This window comes from Pavona decussata, unplaced genomic scaffold (assembly GCF_977016875.1).
Source record: "Pavona decussata unplaced genomic scaffold, jaPavDecu1.1 SCAFFOLD_8, whole genome shotgun sequence".
NCBI classification, from domain to species: Eukaryota; Metazoa; Cnidaria; class Anthozoa; order Scleractinia; family Agariciidae; genus Pavona; species Pavona decussata.
In genome coordinates, this window is record NW_028145431.1 from 352501 (window position 1) to 376992 (window position 24492).

The window sequence follows — 24492 nt, forward strand, 5'->3', positions numbered from 1 at the left end:
CGGGGGGGGGTTAAAGTAATCTTCCCTTTAGACGGGGGTGGACAAGAAGTTATTTTAACTTTAATTCAGGGGGGTGCAACTTTATTTTAAGGCCTACTTTGCTAATTTTAGAACTCCCCCCCCCCCCCCTCAAGATAATTATTGCACAGTCCCTTAGACAAAAAACACAAACTTGGTTTTATTTGACATCCGTGCGTACAAACAGGTTTTTTAACGTTCCTACGCAGTTCGGTATCTGGGCCCACAAAACAAACATGAACTTGGGTAGCACTTATCTACGGAACTACAGACCGCGGAATAGCGGAACCTGCGGATAAAGGAAACAGCCAATGTTCTTTTTACGAGTACCGCATTCGTTTCAAAAATCCGTGGATTGTATCGGCAACGTGGCGAGGTGAACCGAAACAGAATAAACTTTTCTTTGCCTGGCATTGGAACAGATAGAGAAAACAAAGTTTTAGAGGCGATGATAAGGAGCAAGCCGGAACACTATATAGATGAATACCAAGACTGGTTTCATGCCCTTACAGGGACCCGGCTTAGCATTGCAACAATGTGTTAATCGATTCTGTGCCTTGGTTTTAAGTACAAAAAGGCAAGCCTAACTCATTTTTTTTTTCCTTTCGGGTCTATACACAGCAATGGAATCAGCTGTAACCTTATACCTGGTATGTAAGTTGCCAAAAAAAATAGCCATTTCAGTCTTGCTTCTTCTAAGCAAGACCCCTGAGGCACGCCATATTTCACTTCAAAGCTCTTAGATGTATGGCCATGAATGATACTGACTGGGAGCGCTGATAAAGGTAAGACTGGAACCAGGAGAACGCCTGGCCTGAGATACCAAAATCAGAGTGGAGGCGATTAAGCAGTATGGAGTGGTCAACAGTATCAAAATACGGCCTACCTACTACTGAACTGCAAAAACTCCAACGCGTCCAAAACGCTGCTGCCAGGCTTATCTGTGACGTAAGTCGTTTCGATCACATTTCTCCAACACTGAAAATGTTGCACTGGTTGCCAGTGAAGTATCGTATTGACTTCAAGATATTGTTAATTACGTATAAGGCTATCCATGGACTCGCTCCAGCGTATCTTAGCGAACTTATCACCCTAAAGACAGAATCTAGATATAGTCTTAGCTCGTCCGGCGAAGTCCTCCTTCAACCGCCCAGAATCAAGACTCTGTGTACGCTGGGTGATCGTAGCTTTACCGTAGCCGCACCAGCGCTCTGGAACAATTTACCGAACGCAGTTCGCTGCGCACAAAGTGTTCAATCTTTTAAGGACAGGTTGAAAACTCATTTGCTTCGACAAGCCTTTGACCTTTATTGAGAATTGTATTTTAGCCATTGACCTTGCCATTGTAATTTTAAATTATATTTATTTAGGATATCTTTATTGTAAAGCGCGCGAGAGCATCTGTTTATGATTCGCGCGCTATATAAATAATAAATTATTATTATTATTATTATTATTATTATTATTATTATTATTATTATTATTATTATTATTATTATTATTATTATTATTATTATTAGGTTCCGCAGGTTCCGCGGTCTGCAGTTCCACAGATAAGTGCTACCCCATGAACGTTATTTTCACAATGTAAATTTACGATGTAATATACCCTCCATTGCGTGGAATTCGCGAGGCTGTGGACAGCAGAGAAAGAAGAAACGACTTCCGTTGTAATGATTTTCAAAATCAATTTTAAAGGACAAATCCACAATAACTGAAAATGTTTTGCGAAATCGCTGGCGTGATCGTCTGCAAACCTTGAATAATCGCAAGTTCTGTGAAGTTAATTGAAAACTATTCATGTTGTCGCAAATATGCCTTCATCGACCTGAAACAAAATTCGCAAGATTTAAATTTAGACTGTAAAGCAGGTTGAAAAATTAAATCAACACCGTGATGTCTTAGCATTAAGCGCAACTGGTTTTCCGCGTCCCATTTTGCAGGAACTTTCAGTGTAAGAATATTGGAGACGGTTTGATGCGAAAGATGTAGCCTTGAACAGATTTCTTGATTTCGATACCCAGCGATACCCTGATGACCAGAGGGCAATTCCTTTTTTGTCTTTGAAATCGCAGTAATGTTGCTTCCCATCACAGCATTGAGATCAACTTGTGATATTCCAGAAAAAAATGTTGCCTGAGCGATAACCGCTACCCTGGGCAAGTTGACATTTGAACTTGCAACCATGGGAAATAGGAAACATGGGTTTCGACTAAATAAAGACTACACTTATTTCAAATAAAGTTGAATTACTCACAATGAAGTAGTCTTTAGTCTTTTCTGGTCGTTTCTCCCCATTTATTTCTTGTAGAATAGCCCTCATTAACAAGTAACAACGCGCCGTTTCACTTAAAACAAATTTGCCCATGTTGCAACTTGCTTGGAGCAAACTGCCAATCAAAACACCAACATTGCGTAACAACATTGCAGAGTGGCGCGTAAACGAACAACCGGTTTCACTGTGATGGTAGATTTTCCTGTTTAAATTCTGTTATATGAAGGGGTCTCTGATTCCCTGATAAGCACCATAAATTTCCAGTGCCTTACACGACACGCTTGACTACTTACTTGCTGGATCAGTCAATATATAATTTACTGGATTTATTTATTTATTTATTTTATTTTATTTTATTTTTAAGCAAGAAACTTATATTAAATAGCTCAGGTTGGATATGATAACGGTGTGGCAACAGCACAACTTTACTACGCAACCGCGCAGTAAAGAAAATTAAATCAAAATTAATCTGAGAGAAAAGTTTGAAGGAGGTAACAGGTGGGAAAAAGGTACAGTGGAAAAAGAAACTAACCACGGTAGATCTGACTGGAATCCGGTCCCAGGTCCACACCTTGCCACACTTATTGCATTCTGGTCTTTGCATCAGCACTACTTTGTCGGATGACGCCCAAGATACAAAGGTCAAGGAAGTGCAGATAGCAATCCACCAACGCTCCATAAAGATGGCTTGAATTACATGAAGTTTATACCTTTAAAAAGTGAAGGGAAATTTATAAGGTTACGTTAAAAACATAATTATCCCTTTGCTACAACCTTTTCGGTTACGTAAAAACAAACATAATTAGCCCATTAGCCATAGCCTTTTAGGCAGCCGTTGTAGGCGGATGTAACTCAGCAGCAGTTTCAGGCGGATGTAAAATTTTAAGAACAAAGGTTAACCTTCTACCCTGCTAATACATTACTGTTTACGATCCCCACTCTATACGTACTTCAGTTTGCCTCATTGAAATATACCGAAGTGTTATACTTTCATATAACCGCTTTCCACCTCGCGGCCTTCCCTCCTTTTCTCTATGTTAATATGAAAACACTGCAATGCATAATTAATCTGGTCAACCTTTAAACTTTACGCTTTAAACAACACCCGTAAAGGAGATGTATGATTTCTAGTTGGCTGGCATGGCATATCCTATTTTTATAATTTTTTAATATGAATATATGAAACATATATTTGTACCTCGGGTGACAGATTAGTTAGAAGAAAGACCCTCGCCGAGTTATTTACGCAACTTTAGCGGTTGCAAAGAAAACCTGATTTTTTTTTTTCAGGCTTTCTTTTCGCAACTTTTCGAAAATAACTCGGCGAGGGCAGTCTTTCTTCATCTTATGTTTCACCTGCAGTTCAAATATACCTATGTTTTATATTCATATTCGTTCATTCATCCTCCAGCTTCCAGTTGGCTAACAGTGATCAACATCAAATTTCTCCTTGTAATTTCAATGCTTATTCAACCCCTGAGGTCATGAGCATTTAGGAAATGATGACCCAAGGTGAATTTTCTTGATATTTTAATAACTTCCCCTCAGTACTTTCATAAGTAAAGTAAGGGGACAATACGTGTAGCTCAGTTGGTGAAGCACTACACCGGCATCGCAGAGGTCATGGGCGGGGTTCGAATCCCGTTCAAGCCTGAATTGCTTAAGTTGCGTAAATAACTGCGAGAGTCTTTCTTCTATCTAATTTATTATTATTACTAGCGGTTTCTGCCAGAAGGTAAAGTGCTGCGATCAGATTGGTTGGTTTTGGACCACATTTGATCCATTTGGCACGTTAGCCACTGACAACATTCGCTCAGTTCAGTTTGTTTGTGACCACAATGGACCGCCGTAGTTTACCTCATTGAACACAGACCATATTCGCACGGCCCTGTTTGCGTGAAATCGGCAACCCTGGCACTCATGCAAAATGCATGAGTTTTGGGCAACTCCAGATCGAATCTTGAACCTACCTGTCGTGAACATCGTTTGATTAGAGGAAAGCAGCCTTTGTGAAATCAAAAATACTTGCGCATGTACGAACACCATGTAAGTTAACATTACAAACCAGCTGAATTTATTTGACCAACCGCTTATAAAAGTTCGACTGCATTAACTGATTTGACGTCTGAAACCAAGTCCCGCTACAGTTATGCTAAAGTCGAACCAGATCGAATTAGCAGGACACTAAGACGACGTTTGTAACAGGCCCAACACAATTCACATGAGATCTGAAGTCACTTCATCACCCCATGACCGTTGGTGAAATAAGACATGATACTATGGAAGCCAGGCACACGATCGGAAGCTTCGATGAATTTGTGAGCTTTACTAATCCTTCGAATCCTCACGGTTTCTCTGTGACAGGCGCTCACCAAGAAAGGACATATAACAGCTTAGGCTATTTCCGCCTTAATTTGAATCACTTTCATCGTTTCAAGCGAGGCCAAGGGCAAAATTAATTATGCAAAAGTTTGAAAAGTAAATTTTAACGATAGGCTGGGGCAAGAAGTAATGTCCTGTTGTATTTGTTGGAAACAAGAACCCTTCCTTGAATAGGCCCCCTTGGTGCCGTGAAACTGAAATAGCCGAAGTTACAGTAGCTGGAACACACTGCCGACGGTAAAAACGCAAGAATAAGAACTTTAAAGAATGCGCCTCGCCGGAGACTTGTTCCAGGAAACAGGATATACATAACATTTAGTGAGACTATTTTGGAATGAAATCTTTGTCCTGTAAATCACAAAACAAAAACACCTTTCAAACATTGGCCAGAGTGAGTTTTTAGTGAACAGAAGGCTTTTCAATTTCTAAAACACTTTCCGATATCTTGAATAAAATTTTACTGTGCAACAGTGTTATCAGTTACCAAGTGTCGGATTATGAGAAGGCTTCACTCAGAACGCAATAAGATGAGTAGACCAGGGGGTGTTTTTCAGTCTGTGCATAACAAAAAAGGTTAATTACTGGTTTAAAAGAAAATAAAAGGAAGCTGTGTGTGTGTAGCTAATAACTGATGGAGGATACAGATCTTTGGTTCCCTGAACTCAAGTGATGACAAGTATAAAGTAAAGTGTAACATGTTCCCCCAATGCACATGTGTGCCATAATAACTTGAAGAACACGTATGGACATTATTATAATAACAATTCGTTTTTAAATCAGTGCTCTCAGTACCCAGTCAGTAATATGTTGGGCACTCAGCTTGTAATGCACGTATGTGGTTTTTCTGACTTCTTTCCCCCAAGAAAACTACACCGAGCACTTTTTTAAAATGCGTCACGTAATGCAGTTCGTCTATTGGAAAGGAGGGGGGGGGAGTAAAGGGGGGGGGGGGGAGGGCTCTATTTCCGTCTGCCCTCCGCCGCCTCCTTTCTATTTTGCCCGTTTGTCCTGAACTTCACACTGTACATACATCAGATAGACGCATAATTATCTTAATTACTCTGAAATGGTTCAAATTCTGTACATTGTTAGCCATGGCGATATTATTTCCCAAGGCCAAATATCAGTCAAGTCAGAAACTACGTGGTGGTCTGATAATTTTTACATGGATGTCAAACGTGTTGACGCACGCTCTCTGCCTTCGTCGAAGTTTTGTTGTTCTTCCACGTAGTTGTTGACAAAGTTATTTTCGACTTTTCTCAAAACAATTCAAATGAAACACGAACAAGAGCCACCATTGACTGCGTCAATGTACAGCATAAATTGTTCACAAGTGGTTATAAATAGCAATGGCCAATGTTTATTTTAGTGAAGCATCGAACCATGCATATGTGATCGTGTGAAAGTGTTTCATTTATCGCAATAAAATTCTTGAAATGTTTAACAAGTTGATCATCAAAGGAGCCTTAGTGATTTCAAAACAATGAACAAAGGCAGACGTCAAGGGTTGTCTGTGAATAAAGCCCCGAACATCGAATTTCCGCAAGACTGGTCATTTAATTTACGTAATACCTCAAATTGATGAACATCCTGTGAATATTATCAGTTTTATCAACTTCGCGCATCAAACGTACTTGAGGCTATATTGTTAGAATTCCAGCAGAATAGCACGTGCGTTGACAATAAAAAAAAACGAAATCTTCTTAATCGTCGAAGCTCCTTCAAGAAAGCGCTAACTAACCGGGCAATAAATATGATTCGCCTGCATCTTGGAGGAAGACAATAATTAAAAATAAAGCGCCAGTGCCTTCAGATAACCTCGCGTATCAAAATTTCACCCGTCAAATGGATGGATTTCAAGGCACATTTTAGAGAAATGTTCTCTTTCACTTACTCAAGTCATCTTTAGAACTTATAGCTAGAACTCTGAGCGAGTCAAGCAAAACAGTGATTTCAGCCGGAGATTCTCGCCACATCATCGTTTGATCGGTGACCAGGCAAGGAAACTCAAACAATACATTGCTCACGCACATCAACAAAGCCCGTATTTCTTATCGATTATTATACCCTGTTTTGCTTAGGGAATCTATAGACAAAGCTTGTCAAAAATCTTGTTAATACTCCTTAAAAAGAATCGTAATAAGGTGGAATGCTACCGCGAGCTTTGGTTGGCACACAGCAGTGTATAAATCAAGAGGTCAGCAAAACAAATTACATGTTTGGTTACCGGGGCATTTTAGAAACGTATCTTTAAAAATTCGCATCTTAGGAACTATTTGAATCCGACAACGACTACCGATAAAACCCAAAATATCAGTTTTAGAAAGAATTTGTGAGTTAGAATACATGGAAATTTAATATACAACCGAACGCAGGTACAACTGCAAAGCGACGGTCGACAACAACATCATTCGATTTCAGTTGAACATAAAATAACTGCAGCTTAAACTTGTTTCGTACTTACCAGTTGGGAGCCAATTAGTTGCCCTTAACTTAAGAAGAATCTTCGAAGAATAGAGATCAAAGCCACTGAACAGGAAAACGAAACATCCAATGCATCGTGAACGGTTCGATGAGTTGTGAGTGACAACAGTGAATATGCGCTAAGGAAGCAGTTACACAATAGTTAAATAGTTACACAATAGCTATATATATAATTGTCAGTCACGCAACACTGGACTCGTCCCAGGTCACGGTAGCGAACTGTCAGAGACAAAATTGGCTTTTATATACAGTTTATGTCGAGACTTTTTTTATGAGTACGATAAAATGTCCTCCTGAAGCACAAACACTGACGAAAACTGCTAGACGAGAATAAATGACCTCGGACTTTTTCGCCCATTGTAAATTCTTGAGAGCAGTTCCTTGTCACTACTGAGACGAGGTTACTAAGGAAGTTGAACTGGCAGATACTGATTTGAAATCGATTGAATCGGAAAACTCTTCCTTTAACAGATTTATATTAATTATATGAGCCATTCATACATGCAGTGGTTATCCGTGAATCCAGGAACAATACTGCTAATTCAATTTTTATGTTTATGGAAACGTACTTTTGGCCGCCGGATCAGGATTAAGGACAGACGAAACCAACCTTAGCTCGATTGCCCTTTTAAGGAAGTAATTGAACTGAACAAGTAATAACCATTGCTAACACAAACAATAATCGCTGTAACCAAGCAACAGTATTTTTTTAACATTAAAGGTTTCATTTTCTGAAGCGGAAATCAACTGAATCTTTGTACGGATGTCGTGTCGTCTTTGCCGACCGCCAAAGTAGCCCTTTACGAACAACTTAAGCTCCCTTGTCGCAGGCACACTTTTTTCTTATTAAGAACGTCTAATATTTTGGCTGAGACCAAGTATCTTATTTATTTTGCCATTTTGGCCTGGCACGTTCTTGAGATGTTCTTATAATAGCACTTCGAAAAATCAATGCATACTCATACCAGGAAACCATCAAAGAGCAGCAGCTAGCAATATTCGCGGTAATGTTGATTGTATACACTACAGTTTTATGTTTCATTTGAACCGTTTTCAAATAAAGACGTTCTTAACGGAATCTCAGTCTAGGATATTTTCTTAAATCGTATGTTCTTAAAATTTTCAGCCTCAACATTCTTTTAAAAAAAGTTTTTAGAAAAAAGTGTATGGGTGGAATAAAAAGGAACTACGAATATAACCAACCGTCTTCACTGACAACAGGAAAGCCTCGAATAGCCGGATCACGAAAGCCTGTACGTCATAAATCACTAGAAAAAAGGTCATTTTGTGTATTCTTTTATCCACCGTAACTCATCATTATCATGAACACAAAGTGGTCCTGCCGGTCTGGGCCAATCTATTTGCTGCATAATGAATTGACACATAGTTAATTAAAAAGGTAATGGTTATGAAGCCTGACAAACGTCTTTGGAATTTTTGGCTTTGACCGTGCACAAGCCACAATAGATTTTGAAATGTGTTAGAACAACTGACCAATAGAAATGTTCCTGTTAAGATATTCAACTGTATAGTGTGAACGTTAAAACAAAGGATTGTGCACGGTGGCTGCCCATCCAACATAAATTATTGCAGTATTATTGTTGTCATGGCAAGGTTTCATAACCAGTCCCTCAATTAACTATGATTGACGGTAACTAATCAGTTGTCTCGACTTTTCGGCTCCGTGCACCGCATAACATTCCCGAAATTGCCAAGAGGTGCACCACCAAGCCCCCCGGTACTGTCTCGTATAGCTTGTTTCAAAAGTTCTGGTGTAATTTTGTCGATTTGCTTTGCAATGACGCCCATAAGCATAGCCTGAGACCGGATCGCCAAAACTACCGAGGGGGAGGGAAAGGGGGTAAAACCCGGTGAGAGTATTTTTCTTGCCCCTTCTCTCTTTCTTCTCCCCAGAGGCTCTTTCCTAAAAAAAGGAGCGTAATGTCGGAAATGGGAAGGTCCCGCGCGTTACTTTACTCTCTCCAGTCCCTTATTTGTCTCCTCTCGAGCGCGAAAGAGGCCTCTGCTGAGGAGAGAGCCCTTCTCCCCTGATGATTACCCCCACGGTACTTGTGGCGCTCTCCTTACGTTGTGTTTGTCATTATACCGACCAATATGGTGGCAGTTCAATCTCGACAATCTACGGCTTTTCTAATCTGAATTCAATCCGCCATGTGGCGGCGACAATCACAATTAATTATCAGATTGCCAGCAGCTATTTAGAATTAGGACCACTCAGTTATTTCGTTAGATCTATCAGTATCAAGCGGCTCTATTGTTTCAGGGCAAGGGCCCATTTTTCCTGTAGTTTGTTCGTTTTTCCGCTATTGCATGCTATTGTTTTTCAACTAATCTAGAGTTGCTCCGGCTGTACGGTGTCGCGTGACTAGTGACTACCGACTATAAGTTAAGTGCTTCGAACAAGATGACATTTGATCGATTGCGCGTCCAGTTCACGAAACACTTGTGAACACGTTTATTCCTGACAATTGTACATACGAGGAAATGAAATAAGCCTAACAACCAGATATTTATGACGAAAACATTCCCGAGTCCCCCGGGGGGGGGGGGGGGGGCTGGGGTAGATGGCTTGTTGAAGCCTTGCGGTAAGTTCGTGACCTACATTTCCTTTCGGTCTGTTTGCAGAGAATCAAATAGTTCACGCTTTTGACGAAATTTTCATCCACAAATGTTTTACAGGCTAGGTGTAACCCTCCATGCCATATTTATCACCACGTGCACAATGCACTGGTGATTGATAACTGGGGACTAGGAGACAGAGAATCGCATCTTCAGTTGGTAAGTTCACAACGTTTAATAGACAATGTGTTTTGATTTCGCTTTCGTCGGTAACCTAAATTCCATTGATCACTGGAAGCAGCCTGGAGGTTATATATTCCGTTTTCGCTTCCCTGTTCGGTACATTAGTGTGAAGGTGCCAATAGTATCTGGTCCGTGTAATATTGAACAGTGAAGTAGGAAGTAATAGCAATGAATAATTTCACCAATCCTGTATTAACCTGGGAAGAAACATTTGAAGCAATGTACATGTTTTTAACGGCTAAATCCAGTTCAAACCAGAAATCGAAGTACAACTTGTGGGCCTGATCATGCACTGTTCTTAAGTGACGATATGATTAATTTTCCGATGCAACGCAAATTTTCCTAACATTCAAGGGAAGGCCGTAAAGTTTCTGTCTTTTGACCGATTCATCGCATGATTTGCATTGCTGAGCGAGGTGCGATAATCAACTGTTTATATGTTACTTCGTTCTGGTTCCTTGCGTAACACTAAAAAAAAATTCATCGGCATTTTGATACGTCTGATAACTGAAGGGAGCAAGAAAAAAAAGGGTGCTACTAAAACGTTGAATGAGGAATGGATAATGGAAACGGGAAATGAGAGATTATAGAAATTGAATGAGATTTAAAGAAGTATTGAGGTCAGTGGTGATTACGTACGATTTTTTTTTTAAAGATATTATCAAAATAACTGTTGACATCCACGCCACTAAAGCTAATAAATGATGAGCGAATCTTCAAAATTTCCAAGTTACTCAGACAATTGCTTATCAACCTGGACGTGAGCAGGTGAAAGAAGTCATGAAGACAGCAAACAGAAGAAGAGTTGACCCTTTCTTGTTTTAGTTTTAGACTGTGAGACGGCTCTTGGTTTCGTTTCAGAGAGGCGACCAACACAAGGCGATGTTTAATTACCCGAGATCAAAACTTACAGCCAGGTCTGTAAAAGATCTGGCATCCCTCAACATTTTGTTGGGGTCTTGCCACAAAGGATGGAATTAGGTCTGAATCTCGGGGGTAGGGGTGCTCAAGGCAACAAAGTTTCACATGGGGGAGGGGAGGGAGAAGGATTTCAACAACAAACTGTAGCGAGCAACTTTGAACAATAACTCTGGTAACCTAAACAGATAAGACAAAAAAAAAATGTGAAGCAAAACAGATCCAACACAGGTTTAATATTTTGGCTGTAAAATGTAAAGATGAGAATGCCACAAATATCAATGCCCACTAGTGCAAAATAGTACTATAACATGCGAAAAAGAAGACTTGCAACTAAGAGATTTATTAACCTTTCTGGTGAGTAACAAGGAAACCTATGAGGAAAAACGGAAACAGTTGTTCAAGTTTAGTAAACTTATATAACTTCTGAATACACAGCACAGATCTTAAATAAATGAATGTTAAAAACAATAGGTCAGTAATTAAAAGACAGTTTAGACGGTATTTAACAAAACCACGTTCTAAGCCATTTTTAATTTTGCCAACGTAACAGTCATACTCCGGCTAAACATTGTCTGCTGCTTACAGAAGCAAGAGGGCTTGCATCCCAGACTAGGAAACTTTTTATCTACTTAAAATCAACCACTTATGAACAGATTTCGAGGCCCACTTTTGGTTGTCTTAGGCCGCGACCTAAGTTAGACTCTGTTTAAATAACTGCAATAACTTTTACTTTTAATTGCCGCGTCCTTTTTTGAATCTGCAGCCTAAACATATATTTATAGAATATAATTTAGAAAATAATAAATAAATATAAATGTTATTTACCGGCCTGGGTTGGTCCGCATACGGGAAAAAAAATGTGCCCGCAGTCAGACCAAGCCATGGTGAAGCAGTTTTCTTTGTCTACTTCCTCTGAGTAAATAATTTCACTTTAACATTTCAAAGAGAAATTTCCATAACATCACTGCAGACATTCGCTTAACACAAATTGCAACTTCTCACTTCCTCCCTCACTAGTTAGCGTTCTTTGTTACCGGTATCGTCACAGGACGAAATGTGGTCAAGAGACAGAAAAATTCTGCCCGTTTTAAGGACCAATCAGATGGTAGTGTTTCCAGGATGCCACCATTCGCTCAGGAACAGAGGAAAAATAGACTGATTTCTTGAACGATGAACTGTAGGAATTACACCCAGCTAAAGAAACTTAAGAAGTTATATTAAAACGCAGGTATTGAAAGGGCTACATGGTATTAACCTAATGATACTCCTCTTCTTTTTTCAGCAATAGAGTTCATGTAATTAAAGCCGTCTATGGAGCGTTGGTGGATTGTTATCTGCACTTCCTTGGGCTTTGTATCTTGGACGTCATCGGACGAAGTGATGGTGATGCAAACACCAGACTGCATCTCGTGTGTGTGGATCTGGGATGTGATTCCAAAGACTTCTACCGGGGTTAGTTTCTGTTTCCTCTGTACCCTTTTCCTACCTGTTACCTTCTTCAAAATGTCCTCTCAGTTTAATTTTCTGGTCTCGAAAAAAAGACAAACAGTTGGCAAGACTTACTATACCATAAGGGATGAACCCTTTTCCCCAGCCCTAACTTTCCCTTCACCTGAGGGGCAGTGTTTCGTTCGTTTTGTAGGATGTTTTGTTTTTGGCCTAAACAGCTTGTAAAGATCGTTCATTGTTAACACATTCGATTTAAAATATCTTAAAATTATTTATGAAATAAGAATTACTGATTATTTTCTGAGTTAATTTCGTTTCACTTGCTTTTGCAACGAATGATATCGACTACGTGATTTTCATGACAGGCTTGCCTCAGACCTGCTTTTGATTTCATTTTCTTTACTTCGCAGTTGCAGGCAACCTGAGCTATTTGATAGTACTATAAGTCACTTCCTTAAAAAAATTCCAGTACCTCATAAATTGACTGATCCAGGAACTGAGTAGCCAAGCATGTCGTGTAAGCCACTTGAAATTTGTGGTGCTTATCAGGCAATCACAGACGCCATTAGGTAACAGAATTTAAACAGGAAAAATGACCATTTAACTAAATTTTTATCTGACATTAAACGAGAAATAGGACCTGTTGATAGGCATGCCCTTGAATATAATGATATTGCTGACCTGTTAACCCTATTAGAGGCACTGGCCGAATTTTTTTGTTTTTTTGATTTTTCATGCAGCAAACACCAGCAGGCTTTGTGACTGAGAATGATGTATTATTCAGTAAATGACACAGGCATACTCGGGAAAAAATCCGAGTGCTCCTATCAGGAGTCGAACCTAAGACCTTCCGATTACTAGATCGGATGTTCTACCACTGAGCTACAGGAGACTCGTGGGAGCTAAGACCATGCATTAAGCTAGGTTCATGGGACAAACGTCCTACATACTGCTAGGATTGGAATGTCATTCGTGGCATATGCGCAATGGCTTTGTGACTGTCGCGACTGTTGTTGTGAGGCTTCCTGACTGTTCCTTAATTGATCTGAGAACAATTTGGCATGACACGTCATTGCCCATGTGACTTGATGTTTCCATGGTAGCATAATTTTCACAGCCATGGTTTTCTAAATTTGGATGACAGGTCATTGCCCATGTGACTTGATGTTTCCGTGGTAGCATGATTTTGACAGCCATGGTTTTCTAAATTTGAATTATACTTTACCAAGTTAAGGTGTCGGCTCTTTAAAATTCCCGTGTCATAGCAAGTCACCATCCTATTTTGCAGATCTCAAAGGAAATAGTATGCGACGTCAACCGAACGCATCCTACAATAGGCCATTTCCCAGTTGCTTTGAGCCTCATTACGAAAGCGAGGCTAAGTGTAAGCTTTTTATGTGAAAATTAGTTTTGTTTGCTTATGAGGGAAAACTAACTTTCGTGATAAATGCTTTGCACTTAGCATTGCTTTGATAATGAGGTTCAAAGCAACTCGGAAATCGCCTATTTACCCAGTGTGATAGCTTTAATGCAAAGGCTGCATTGTGCAAGAGGGGGCACAGAGAGGACATCAGTTTCAATAAGCACTTCCAGTGAACAATAACAGAAACTGTGACACTGGCGGCTTAAACGATGCGAGTTTGCACATTTAGATTATGATTTTACTTTGAGATGAGATGGAACGGTAGAATGTCAAATGACTTATTGTTGTTATTATTATTTTGCCTTTGAAACCTGTACATGTACATAAATTAAATTTAGGGTCCTTGTGGAAGTGAACTATTGTTGTTGTTAAGTTTTATTTCTTTTTGTTTTTAGTGGCGTCACCCAAATTCCGTGAAGAATATTTATCTTTTGTGCGATTATACCCCTGCCAACAAACCAAACAATTGGTTACGAAGTGGGATCATTCCAGTTAAGGAAGGAAAAAGACTGGATGTCACGGTCAACTATTTTTCCTACCCGTGCCAGCCACCGCACCACTTTTGTAACGAATCGTTTTTTGCTTATGTCTGGGAGTCAAACACAAGTGTCCTAAGGGACAAAATACCGGACCCAATTACCAGCTATAGTTCATATAGAAGATTTGGCACTATCAACCATCAGCAAGGCGACCCTTCGATATTAACAATACCTTTGGAGGTAAACAGCAAATTTATTGTACTGGGATTTCGCGATCAAGGTGGTTGTAGAAGATTGTATTCCGTGAAAGTTTCTTATAATGTTTGTGTTGGAAAAACTCTTAAAGACAGCTTGGTCTCTCTCCCGCAATTATTACCTCCATTAAAAAACCACCAGTCCATTCAAATTGAAGGAAATTGTTCGGCAAACTCTGTCCAAGCTATGCAGGGCAGTATGACTGTTCTCTGTGAAAGCACTGGTGAATGGAATACGAGTCTACTTGAAGGAAGATGTGTCTGTAAGGAAAACAGGCAGAACATTGGAGGGATATGCAGTGGTATGTTTCTGTGTTTGTTTGTTTTGTATCGAAAAAACGTTCCCTCCCTCATTCCCAGTGGATTGTAGAATATTGTTTAGTTTACGCATTTTTCTCTAGAGCTGTTGGCTATGCATTCGAATTATACAGTGGAACCTGGTTAACACGAACGCCAAAGAGACATGCAGAAGTTTCCGTATAAAGCGGACTCTCATGTTAAACGTCACGGCACAAGTTTCATTGATAAGCATACAAATCAAAAGCATCAGAACGATGTTTAATACCTTAACTACAACTTAAGTTCAAACTGACGAACGATACACCACCACTTGATTCTCATTCACATACTTGCATATAGGTTTAACGGCTACAACTTAATTTAGTAAGGTTACTACTCTTATTCTCCCTTAATCTGATACTCTTTCTTTTCAATCTGAAATGATAGAATGTTCACGTGGAACGTACAACAATGGAAAGGGGTTTAACTGCACTGGTGGGTCATTTTTAATCGTTTACTTTGATCGTGTCCGTTCGTTTGAATTTCTTTTCCATTTGATTTTCAATAACCGTGATGTTAGTCTGCTGTGAAAATAAAATCATCTAAAACAAATTTTCCGAGATTAGAACCTTTTTAAAGATGATTGTCCTATACCCCGTATATAAGATTGGCAATTCGCGAAGCGGTTCTTAAAGAAGAAAAAGTCTATTATAAGTGCTGAAAAATTAGATGCCCACTTTTTCTCCTTCTTGGAAACTTGAGACTGGATGACAGGTGGAACGAAAGAAGAATTACTATAAGCAAAAGATGTTAAACTGAACTGTAAATTGGTTCGACGTAAAGTTGCTGCGTTTATGCTATTTTGTTGGGTCACCCTTTAAACTTGGATATTGACATTACAAGCTATAATAAAAGAAGAGTAAGGGCAATTGGGCAGGCATGCACAAGCACAGGTGTAAGAAATGTTTAGGCCCGTGGTAATGAAAATAATAATGTAACCTTGTATCTGTTATTTAGTTGAGTGCGTTTCAGCTTAGTGTTTGAAATGTCATATTTCTGCTTGTGCTTGTCGCTAGTGAAAACCAGGTTGATAGGCGCTGTGCCTTTGAATATCCGTCACTGCTTTTCTGCAACTCGCGCGAGTAAACAACCCTGTCACAATGGTTATGCTTGTGTATTCTTTTCTTTTTCCTTACATGAAGTCATACCTTCTGAACCAAGAGATGCGGTTGCGTCATTTGTAACTAATATCTCAGCTGTCATATCTTGGTCGCCTCCTGCTGCCATTGGTACTGAAACTGACGTGCTTTACGACATTGAGTGCCAAAAATCATGCGACTATTATGGCAAGAGTTGCGATGACGAAGAATGCCACGGTGAAGTCAGGTTTCTATTCCAGATGGAAGAATTAAACATGGCAAATATAACAATAACCAATCTGGCTTCCTTTGTAAACTACACCTGCGAAATAAGCGCCAAGAACAGAGTCAGTAAAGTGGCTGAAAGAAATCACGGTGTCAAGGGGAACTTTGCGTTAGTAAACCTAAGGACCAACGGAACTGGTAAGTTATTAAGGTGGTCAAATATCCACGATTCACTGTAACATTGTAATACTGGCCAGAACTTTATATTTTGACACAGGTAATAAGCCTAGATTTGTTTAGCACTTTACTGCTTTAAAAAAGTAGGCTTATTGCCACCCTCATTTTTCTGCCCTCGTTTAATCTACTTAAGAACGGCGCCTACTATTGTTACTGCGCATACGTTTTGCGCATCTCGAGATACTCGGGTTTCCTATGGGTGGTGCCTGCTAATACAGGAATATTTTTGCGCGGTTTAAAACTATACGGAGAAAGCAGAACTTAGCAAATGCTTTTGGTATCTCAAAAGAAAATTGGGGGTAAACATGCATTTTTCAGAGATAATTAAGCTTCAAGTTAGGAAAAAATCCCATACATTGCTTTATATTTTGGCGCTTTTTAGAGATATTATTGCTCAGTTATTTCTGAAAAATGCATGGTTACCCCCAATTTTTTTTTTTTTTGGATTCCAATAGCACTTGCTAAGATCTGCTTTTCCTGCATAGTCATAATCCACACAAAAATACTTCGGTATTAGTAGGCACCGTCCTTAAGTACAGGTTTTTTATTAAAAAAAAAAACTAAATCACTGTACAGTCAAATCACCCTCGAGTCCGTAATAGCTGGAATTTATTTCAGTCAAACGCCTGTACTCTATTTTTGCCGGGGATTTCGCTGCTGTCCGTATTATCGGGTTGTCCGTAATAACGAGGGGTCCGCAAGGCGAGAGTTGACTGTATGATGCAATTCCAGCGCTTCAATTGTGTTCGCGGCCATTGTATATCATTAGAGAACAAAACTCGCACCACTTTCTCATAATTCAGAATCAAAATCAAAATCAAAACCATTCACGCCATGCTCGTGCGCAACTTCGGGTCACATGAATTGGCTTCGAATTCTGATTGGTTGATTGCGCTGTTAATGTTGGTTTGATCGCAGGGTTTTTCTTAAGAATTTGATTAGGAGGGACCAAATTTTACTCAGCAGGGACCACATGGTAGATTTGCTGTCACCCTTTTGTATGCAATGTAAAAATAGCCACAAACGAACATAATAAGTAAATAATGGTCCCTGTGTCCCGGATATAACAAAAACCCTGGAATGGCAGAGTAAAAAACAAAAAAGTCACTGTATCCTGTAGATAAACTAGTTGTAGGTTCGGAAGGCAATGTTTACACTGATAACCCATTGCACTACCCACCACAGCTCCCGGCAAACCGGAAGTAGCTGTCCATCTTGTTGAGGATGGCAACATTGAATTGTCATGGAAACTTAAATGCAAGAACGGGATAATTGAAGGATACCGAGTGACATACTTCAGAATGGATGATTCTTCTGACACCGAAACCTTGACAACAAAAAACGAGGAAGTGCAGATTAAGAGTCTAGTGTCGGGAAAAATTTATGAACTTCGGGTAAGTTGTAAGGTTTTGATAAACTTGATCCCTTTAAGGGTAACTTTACTTTCTATGGAGAAGGCGGGAAGAATTGATGGAATAAACATTTTTAGTCCTTTCATATTGATTCCCCCTCCCCCTTCCCCATCCCAATGGCTATCTGCATGTCATCTGACTTATCATCATCATCATTATTATGTTTTCCTTTGCCCCTCTCTGAAGTCATTCGTTTCCCATACACCCTCTCCAGGCACCATCCCTTCCCAGGCAAGTGAATGGCCCCATCTGTAGTACGTGGTTCTTTTCAAATAACCCTCGCCCCCAAGGAAAGGCCATCTCAAGCAGTTTAAGGCCTGGGTTTGAAGGGTGTTAGAAAAATATGAATGATCTACAATATATTCGGTTTGACTGTCTTGAACAGGGTGAAATTTTATCTGAATTTAAAACTCGATGTTTTCTTTTGCCTTAACGCATTAGTTAAAAAAAATAAAAATAGCAAACTTAAATCGGCGATTCGGAGAAGAATTTTCTTTACATAAATAAATTAGCGTTTCCGATGTAGATTTAAAATATATTCAACATTCTACGTTTGGAATAACGCCTCAATTTTTTAAATTAGAGTAATAAACAATCAAAGGTTGAATTTTGGACTGAGAAATGACCTTTGTCCTCACAAATTCATTTTACAGAACAATGGACGATCATTCCAAACGTGAAGGGCTGGAGATATTTAATTTTTAGTAGAAAAGCGTTTTTCTTTGATGTTTTCTCTTAAGACCGTCGCCTACCTGTAAACTCTTTTTCCACGAAAACTATCACGCGACATGTCATGTGATCTATAGCACTACTTATTACACTTAGAAATGTTAAGGATGATAACACCTTCCTATGTGTAAAATTTCGGTTCAGTGTCATTCGCTTTGTTAAAGCAAATAAACCATTTGGCCTTTAAGTGCTTGAGATCTTGTTAATCAAAGTCAACCGGGTCGTCAGTCTGAAAGACCAACTACGTCTTACTCGTCCCCAATCTGACAGGCCAACCATTGATTCGATCGTTGACCGGTTTTTTTTTTTTTTTGGCTTTGCAGGTGTTTGCCCTGAACAACTTTGGAACAGGACTTCCGGGTGTAAAAACGATTACAATTCCAAGTGGTCCAGGTTGGCTGATTTTTATAAGTGGCTGCTGCAATTACAACTACATTTAACGATATATTTTGCCGTAAATACTACACTAAACGTGAACCGTTTTATGTTGGCCTCATGCCAGCCTCTACGTCAAATCATCTCTTTTGAGGTCGAGAATAGAATATACACCTGAATATAGCTGGATTGATTTCGACATATTTAGACCTTCTTAATTAAGTACCTTCAATAAATATAAAAGTAGGCAAAGAAGACCTTGGTAAACAATCTTACAGAAAAATATCTCGATTAATTTGGACTTAATCCTTTTGCGAATTTGCAAAAGGATTTTCTTCAGGTAGTCCTCCATCGAATCCTGTCACTGTTATTGCCATTTCTGTGGTGTCTGCAGTTATTATTTTGATTGTGCTGACCTTGCTTGGTACATGCATCTATCGACAAAGGTAATAATGCACATTTTTTGTTTCAGTTAGAGGTCTTGATTGAAAGTGTAGATCAATCCATCAGAGCTCTTCAGGAATCTCTCTCTTTTTTTCTTAATTGGCAGAAAAGCGCAAGCCAGATTAGAGAAAAGATTGGCAGATTTGCAAGCTGCACAAGGTAAACCGGAACGTTGCATGTGGAAATGGTCGTCAGCGTACTTTGCAGAAGTAGCTATAGTTGAAACGTACCATAATGTCATCAGTGTATCGGTGATATTGCACGACGATTAGTGGTCCTACAATGACCGAAAAAATGGTCTCATTTAAATATTTTGCGCTCGAACATTAGGTCATTTGGTTGATTAATCTAAAATTATTAAAAGAAGAACATTAGCATGAAATTGGGTCATGTAGAAATGGATAGGCGTTATTTTATTTCTTTTTTTTTTTTTTTGCATTTTTCAGGCGAGTGGAGGCGCGGCAAGCCCGTAAAACGCAAACAAAAAATAAAATAAAATAAATAAATAAATAATGCCTGTTCTGCAGGCTAATTGTTTGCTCGTTCTCGTCATTTCTGACATCACAATTGCATTATTTCAAGTGAATATTGCCCATGAACGAGAAGACATTCAGATGGAAGTTGCTATGCCTGGAACAAATTCGGATGACACCGTGCATCAAGCTGCGGAGTACATGGATATTAGTGATATTCACTCGTTGGAATTGGAACGAGATGATATCAAGTTTGTGAGGCTACTAGGAAGCGGCAACTTTGGTGAAGTTTTTAAAGCGAACATGGGTAACGACACTGTGGCTGTGAAATCCCTTAAAGGTGAGACCTTCACACCTTTTTTTTTTTTTTTTTAAATTGTCGCTTTTGAAAGTACCGCTGTTTTAGTAGACACGCAATTAACATACTTGGGAGAAGTGTTTCTCTGACTAATGGAGTGCATGTTGAATCTCTCCCCCTCCCCCATTAATAATTTTGTTTAATTTTCCCTTCATGTCAATAAAGATACCGCCACTCCTAAAGATAAAGTTGACATGGTTGCGGAACTGAATGTGATGAAAAGCCTCAAGCCTCATCCTCACGTCTTAAAGCTCATTGGCTGCTGTAGTCTTGGTGGTAAGTCATTTCGTGAAACTGTTTGTTAACGTCGCCAGCGTACTTTCCTGTAATATTTGGTTGAACGTTTTCCCCTGGCAAACTGCTTATTTTTTCAATGAGACGTGCCTGCAGCATCTCAAACTCCCCTGACTCATTATGTGTCAACAGGTCCTCTTCTGATTGTACTAGAGTATCTACCGTACGGCGATTTACTAGGGTATCTAAGAAAGAGCAGAGGTCACTCAGACAGTTATAATTCAGGAGAGAACCCTACATCAAGGCTTACTGCGAAAGATCTTTTATCATTCGCTTGGATGGTAGCCGATGGGATGAATTATCTGGCCAAAATGAAGGTAAGATGCCACCACCATTTCGAAGTCTTAACGATAGGCTTGAAAAGATGATCCTTACTGAGTTAAAACTAAACAAGACAGTCGGTTTGACAAAGCAAACCGACTGTCTGCCATATTTTTTTATGATTTGTTGTTTAAATTTGGCGCTCCCCCGTGTTTCCATAGCAACTTCCCCATATTGCACTCTTTAACCTCTATTGCAATCTTTAACCTATTTATGCATTCATCATTGACCAATCAGAAAAGCGATATTTTGTTGAGTATATAATGAGCTAACATAACTCTACGACTTCTCCCTTCCAAAACATTCTCTTTTATGTAATATGAAAATACTTTTTTTTGTATTTAGATTGTTCATCGCGATTTGGCTGCTCGTAACATTCTTGTTGGTGAAAACAAAGATTGTAAAATTTCAGACTTTGGACTTGCTCGTGACGTGAATGCCGATATCTATGTGCGAAAGTCGCAGGTACTGTTTAATTTCATGCCACCATCATCCCATTTCATCCTATCTGGACCGGGCGGGGCCAGGAGGATTCTACCCGCGCCGACTTTGAACGTTTACAACTTTCAATATTTCCGCAAACGACACGAAACGTCGTGACTAATTTCAGAAATTGATCTGGGAATATTTGTAAGATAAAAGTAGCTGGCGAAAGGAAATGGAGAAAAGGGAATCGAAAGGGGGAAAAACCAATGCGACGACGATTTTTCTAACAACAACAAATAATAGATCAAATTTAATGGTGATGATTGGACTTACTAAATTAGACACTATAGTTAAATGATAGTTGCGTTGCGTCGGTTCTCTTCCCTCTCCCCCGATTATCATTATGATTATTATTGTGATCATTATGATGATTGATAATGACTACAAATAATTATGATTATGATTATTGTTCTGATTACATTTCTTCTAAGGCTCGACTTCCAGTCAAGTGGATGCCCCCTGAATCTCTATTCCGTGGTGAATCCAGTAATATGAGTGACGTGTATGTAACTTTAATTTATACCATGCAGTGGTTATCACTATCAAACGCCGCTATAGCACGACCGGTGATTGTAGCGTAGCACAAATGCAACTAGTTTCTTTACTTGAAAATGTCGTTGCTGTTTTTGTTTTTTAAATTTGTTGTTTTATTAATAGTGTTCAATGTGTAAACAATAAAAAAAAAGGCAAATTGTATTTTCAATGAGCGGTACAATCTTGGGTCGTCCTTAATAAACAGCGGTGAAGAGAATAGCGACAGGTGGCTGTTCTAGTCAGAAAGACGAAGAGAGCTGTTGTCTAAAACTCTCGAGCAGGGTGATGTACAAAGCCCTGGTAATTTAAAACTGACGCCATCACTTTTAATAGTGTGATAACAATCGTCCTGTCAGTGTACTTCAAAGTCGTTTGGATTTAGCTCCACCTAGTGCTTGTACACTATACTTCAACACGATCCCTTTTGTTTTGTCTTTTTATTTCTTTTTTGTTGTTGTTGTTGTTGTTGTTTGTTGTTCTTGTTGTTGTAGTTTTTGTTTTTCCTGAGATGATAGAGGAAAACGAGAATGACAGAAAGCCCGACCCCGCGAGACTTGAAGCGTAAATTCTCGTGCGCGAACCTCGCATGCTCGTCTCGTTTTCCATTGCCTCGCTCGTTCCAGACTTTCCCTTCAAAGAGCGCGCGTTTGGCGCGACTCAAAACTGTTTTGCAAGCTATAGTTACACTGAAACAGCCAAGCGATTTAAAGTAGTTCAAGGTACCTAGATTTGCCAGTTATATCATTTAAGGGCACTGAATTACTTTTGATAAAAGAAAGACATGTTACTTGTTACATATTTCAGTTTTCGAAGATATTAAATTGAACTGAGCGTTGACTGCAAGGTTTTAGTATGGTCTTGTATGTAGCATGTACGGGATGCGACATGTACCCGTTAGATTTCTCTTACATTTGACCCAGTTTCTTAAATTAAGCGCGAATTGTAACACCAAATAACCCCCAATACTACACTAATGATACCATTGATTTATTTATGTATTTATGTATTTATCCATCTGATGATGCATTTATTTTAACGCTGCTTGTTAAGTGTTTCGTTTTCTTTCCGTCAAAGGTGGTCATATGGTATTGTCTTGTGGGAGGTATTCACAATAGGTAAATGAAGCTCATTTGAATTCCCAGCTTATAAAAAAACCGCATAATCTGCAAGTAATGTGATCAGAGTAATGCTGTTTCTATTTCACAGGTGATTCACCATACCCCGGTGTAAAGGCTAAACAAGTAGCATCTTTGCTGGAAACAGGATATCGCATGCCACGGCCAATCCACATTTCCAAGGAACTGTAAGTCATTTGTGCTGTACGGTAGATGTCATATTTCTCAGGATAGCAACAGTTTTAAAGCTAAGAATTCCGACTGACTGACCGACCGGCCGACTGACCGACCGACTAACCGACCAAAACAACTGGTGGACCGACTGACCGACCGACTGATTAACTGTTTGGGTGGTTGTCTGGTTGGCTCATTGATTTGTTGGGTAACTGACCGATTTTTAACCTCGCAATTTCCACCGAAAACTGCAGCACAACCTACGAAAAGGTATCTTCGTGTCAAAATAACAAAGAATTTCGTCCTCTCTGATCACAAGGTCGAAGGAACGAAATAGGGCTACTGTCAAAATAAGCATCGTTAAAGTAGCATCAAATAGCATTTCTCATGAAACTGTGATTCATTCTTTAAAGGTTTTCCATCATGTCCGAATGTTGGTCGGAGAAACCTAAAGATCGCCCTACATTCCAGTGGATCTGCGCAGCCGTGAATAGACTGATAAGTGATCAGAAGGTATGGGCAATGATTTGTAGGTACATGTACACGGAACATAATACTCAAATAAATCAAGATCGAAAACCTTCTGCTGAGTTTAAAATAATATTGCTTGGACTTTAGCTTTTTTAAAAGTTGTGTGATTGTGTCTGTTCTGTTCTCTCATAACTTTTAATTCAATAACAGAATTTAATGTTGTCCGGTATCCGATCCAAATTGGTGTTCTAATTCAGCAGTTCGGATTGCAAAAATAGTCCCCTTGAAAGTAAGACACTATTCGAAATTTCACAAATTTGAGCATATCATTAACTAATGAACTTTGTTTTTCCTTTTCTCACAACAGAATTACGTCAACCTTGATGTTTATAATGATAAAGATTACGTCAACTTTGATATGTTCGATTAAGCTACCAAGACCTTTATTTTATACAGCTATTTCGTTTGCAATCAGGTTTTGAGGCTTGTGGAAATTTCGTTACAATTTAGTGATTTTCGGAAACCGTACATTTACCAAACTCAGTTATGGCTCAAATCTACAGAAGTTAAATGAAATATTTATGGTATTTTCACCGATCCTATGACACTGAAAACTGCCGGTGAACATAAAGCTGAATAGACCGTATTCGTAGTGTTGAAATTGAACTGGATCTAACTTGGAATGGAGGCTACATCTGGATGTGAAAAAATCCCCCCTTGTTTGCAAGCAAGATCCAGTTCGACACCGCGAATGCGAATACGGTCTAATGCAGAAGATTTACAGCTACCGTCACTACCTTTCCATTTTTTTTTTTTTTTTTTGCATAAGCTTGAAGCTTTAAAATTCGACGACATTAATTGAATAGCTGCATAAAGAGAATAAGACTGATGAGTCTGTTGAATGAACACACACAACCT

At 39.2% G+C, this 24492-nt stretch overlaps 4 protein-coding genes across 9 annotated transcripts in view; 3 read left to right on the forward strand and 1 right to left on the reverse strand.

The window, feature by feature from the left end:
- LOC146488715 (ephrin type-B receptor 1-B-like) overlaps positions 1-7296 on the reverse strand; it is a 28238-nt gene extending 20942 nt beyond the window's left edge. For 2 of the 4 annotated variants that reach the window (XM_085113036.1, XM_085113019.1), the window contains exons 1-2: positions 7140-7296; positions 2826-3003 (exon numbers count right to left, since the gene is read on the reverse strand). In XM_085113036.1, the coding sequence (XP_084969162.1) occupies positions 2826-2972 (147 nt within the window). In that variant the 5' untranslated portion in view covers positions 2973-3003; positions 7140-7296. Of the gene's footprint in view, positions 1-2825; positions 3004-5159; positions 5222-7138 lie in introns of all 4 variants that reach the window. The other 2 variants (XM_085113022.1, XM_085113030.1) reach the window with 2 other exon arrangements.
- A 2495-nt stretch (positions 7297-9791) lies between these two features.
- LOC146488716 (ephrin type-A receptor 7-like) overlaps positions 9792-24492 on the forward strand; it is a 148988-nt gene continuing 134287 nt past the window's right edge. The window contains exon 1 of the mRNA XM_085113101.1: positions 9792-9864. The gene's annotated coding sequence lies outside the window, so the exon portion shown is untranslated. The remainder of the gene's footprint in view (positions 9865-24492) is intronic.
- LOC146488717 (ephrin type-A receptor 7-like) overlaps positions 9804-24492 on the forward strand; it is a 115351-nt gene continuing 100662 nt past the window's right edge. For all 3 annotated transcript variants that reach the window (XR_014865302.1, XM_085113076.1, XM_085113085.1), the window contains exon 1: positions 9804-9958. The gene's annotated coding sequence lies outside the window, so the exon portion shown is untranslated. The remainder of the gene's footprint in view (positions 9959-24492) is intronic.
- LOC146488718 (ephrin type-A receptor 7-like) lies at positions 14418-24490 on the forward strand. Its single transcript, XM_085113150.1, has 16 exons — positions 14418-14810; positions 15235-15282; positions 15990-16349; positions 17574-17782; positions 18853-18922; positions 19233-19350; positions 19455-19507; positions 19931-20161; positions 20345-20455; positions 20606-20790; positions 21140-21259; positions 21712-21782; positions 22889-22929; positions 23021-23117; positions 23517-23616; positions 23942-24490. The coding sequence occupies exons 1-16, from the start codon at positions 14696-14698 to the stop codon at positions 24002-24004; spliced, it is 1992 nt and encodes a 663-aa protein (XP_084969276.1). The 5' UTR covers positions 14418-14695; the 3' UTR covers positions 24005-24490.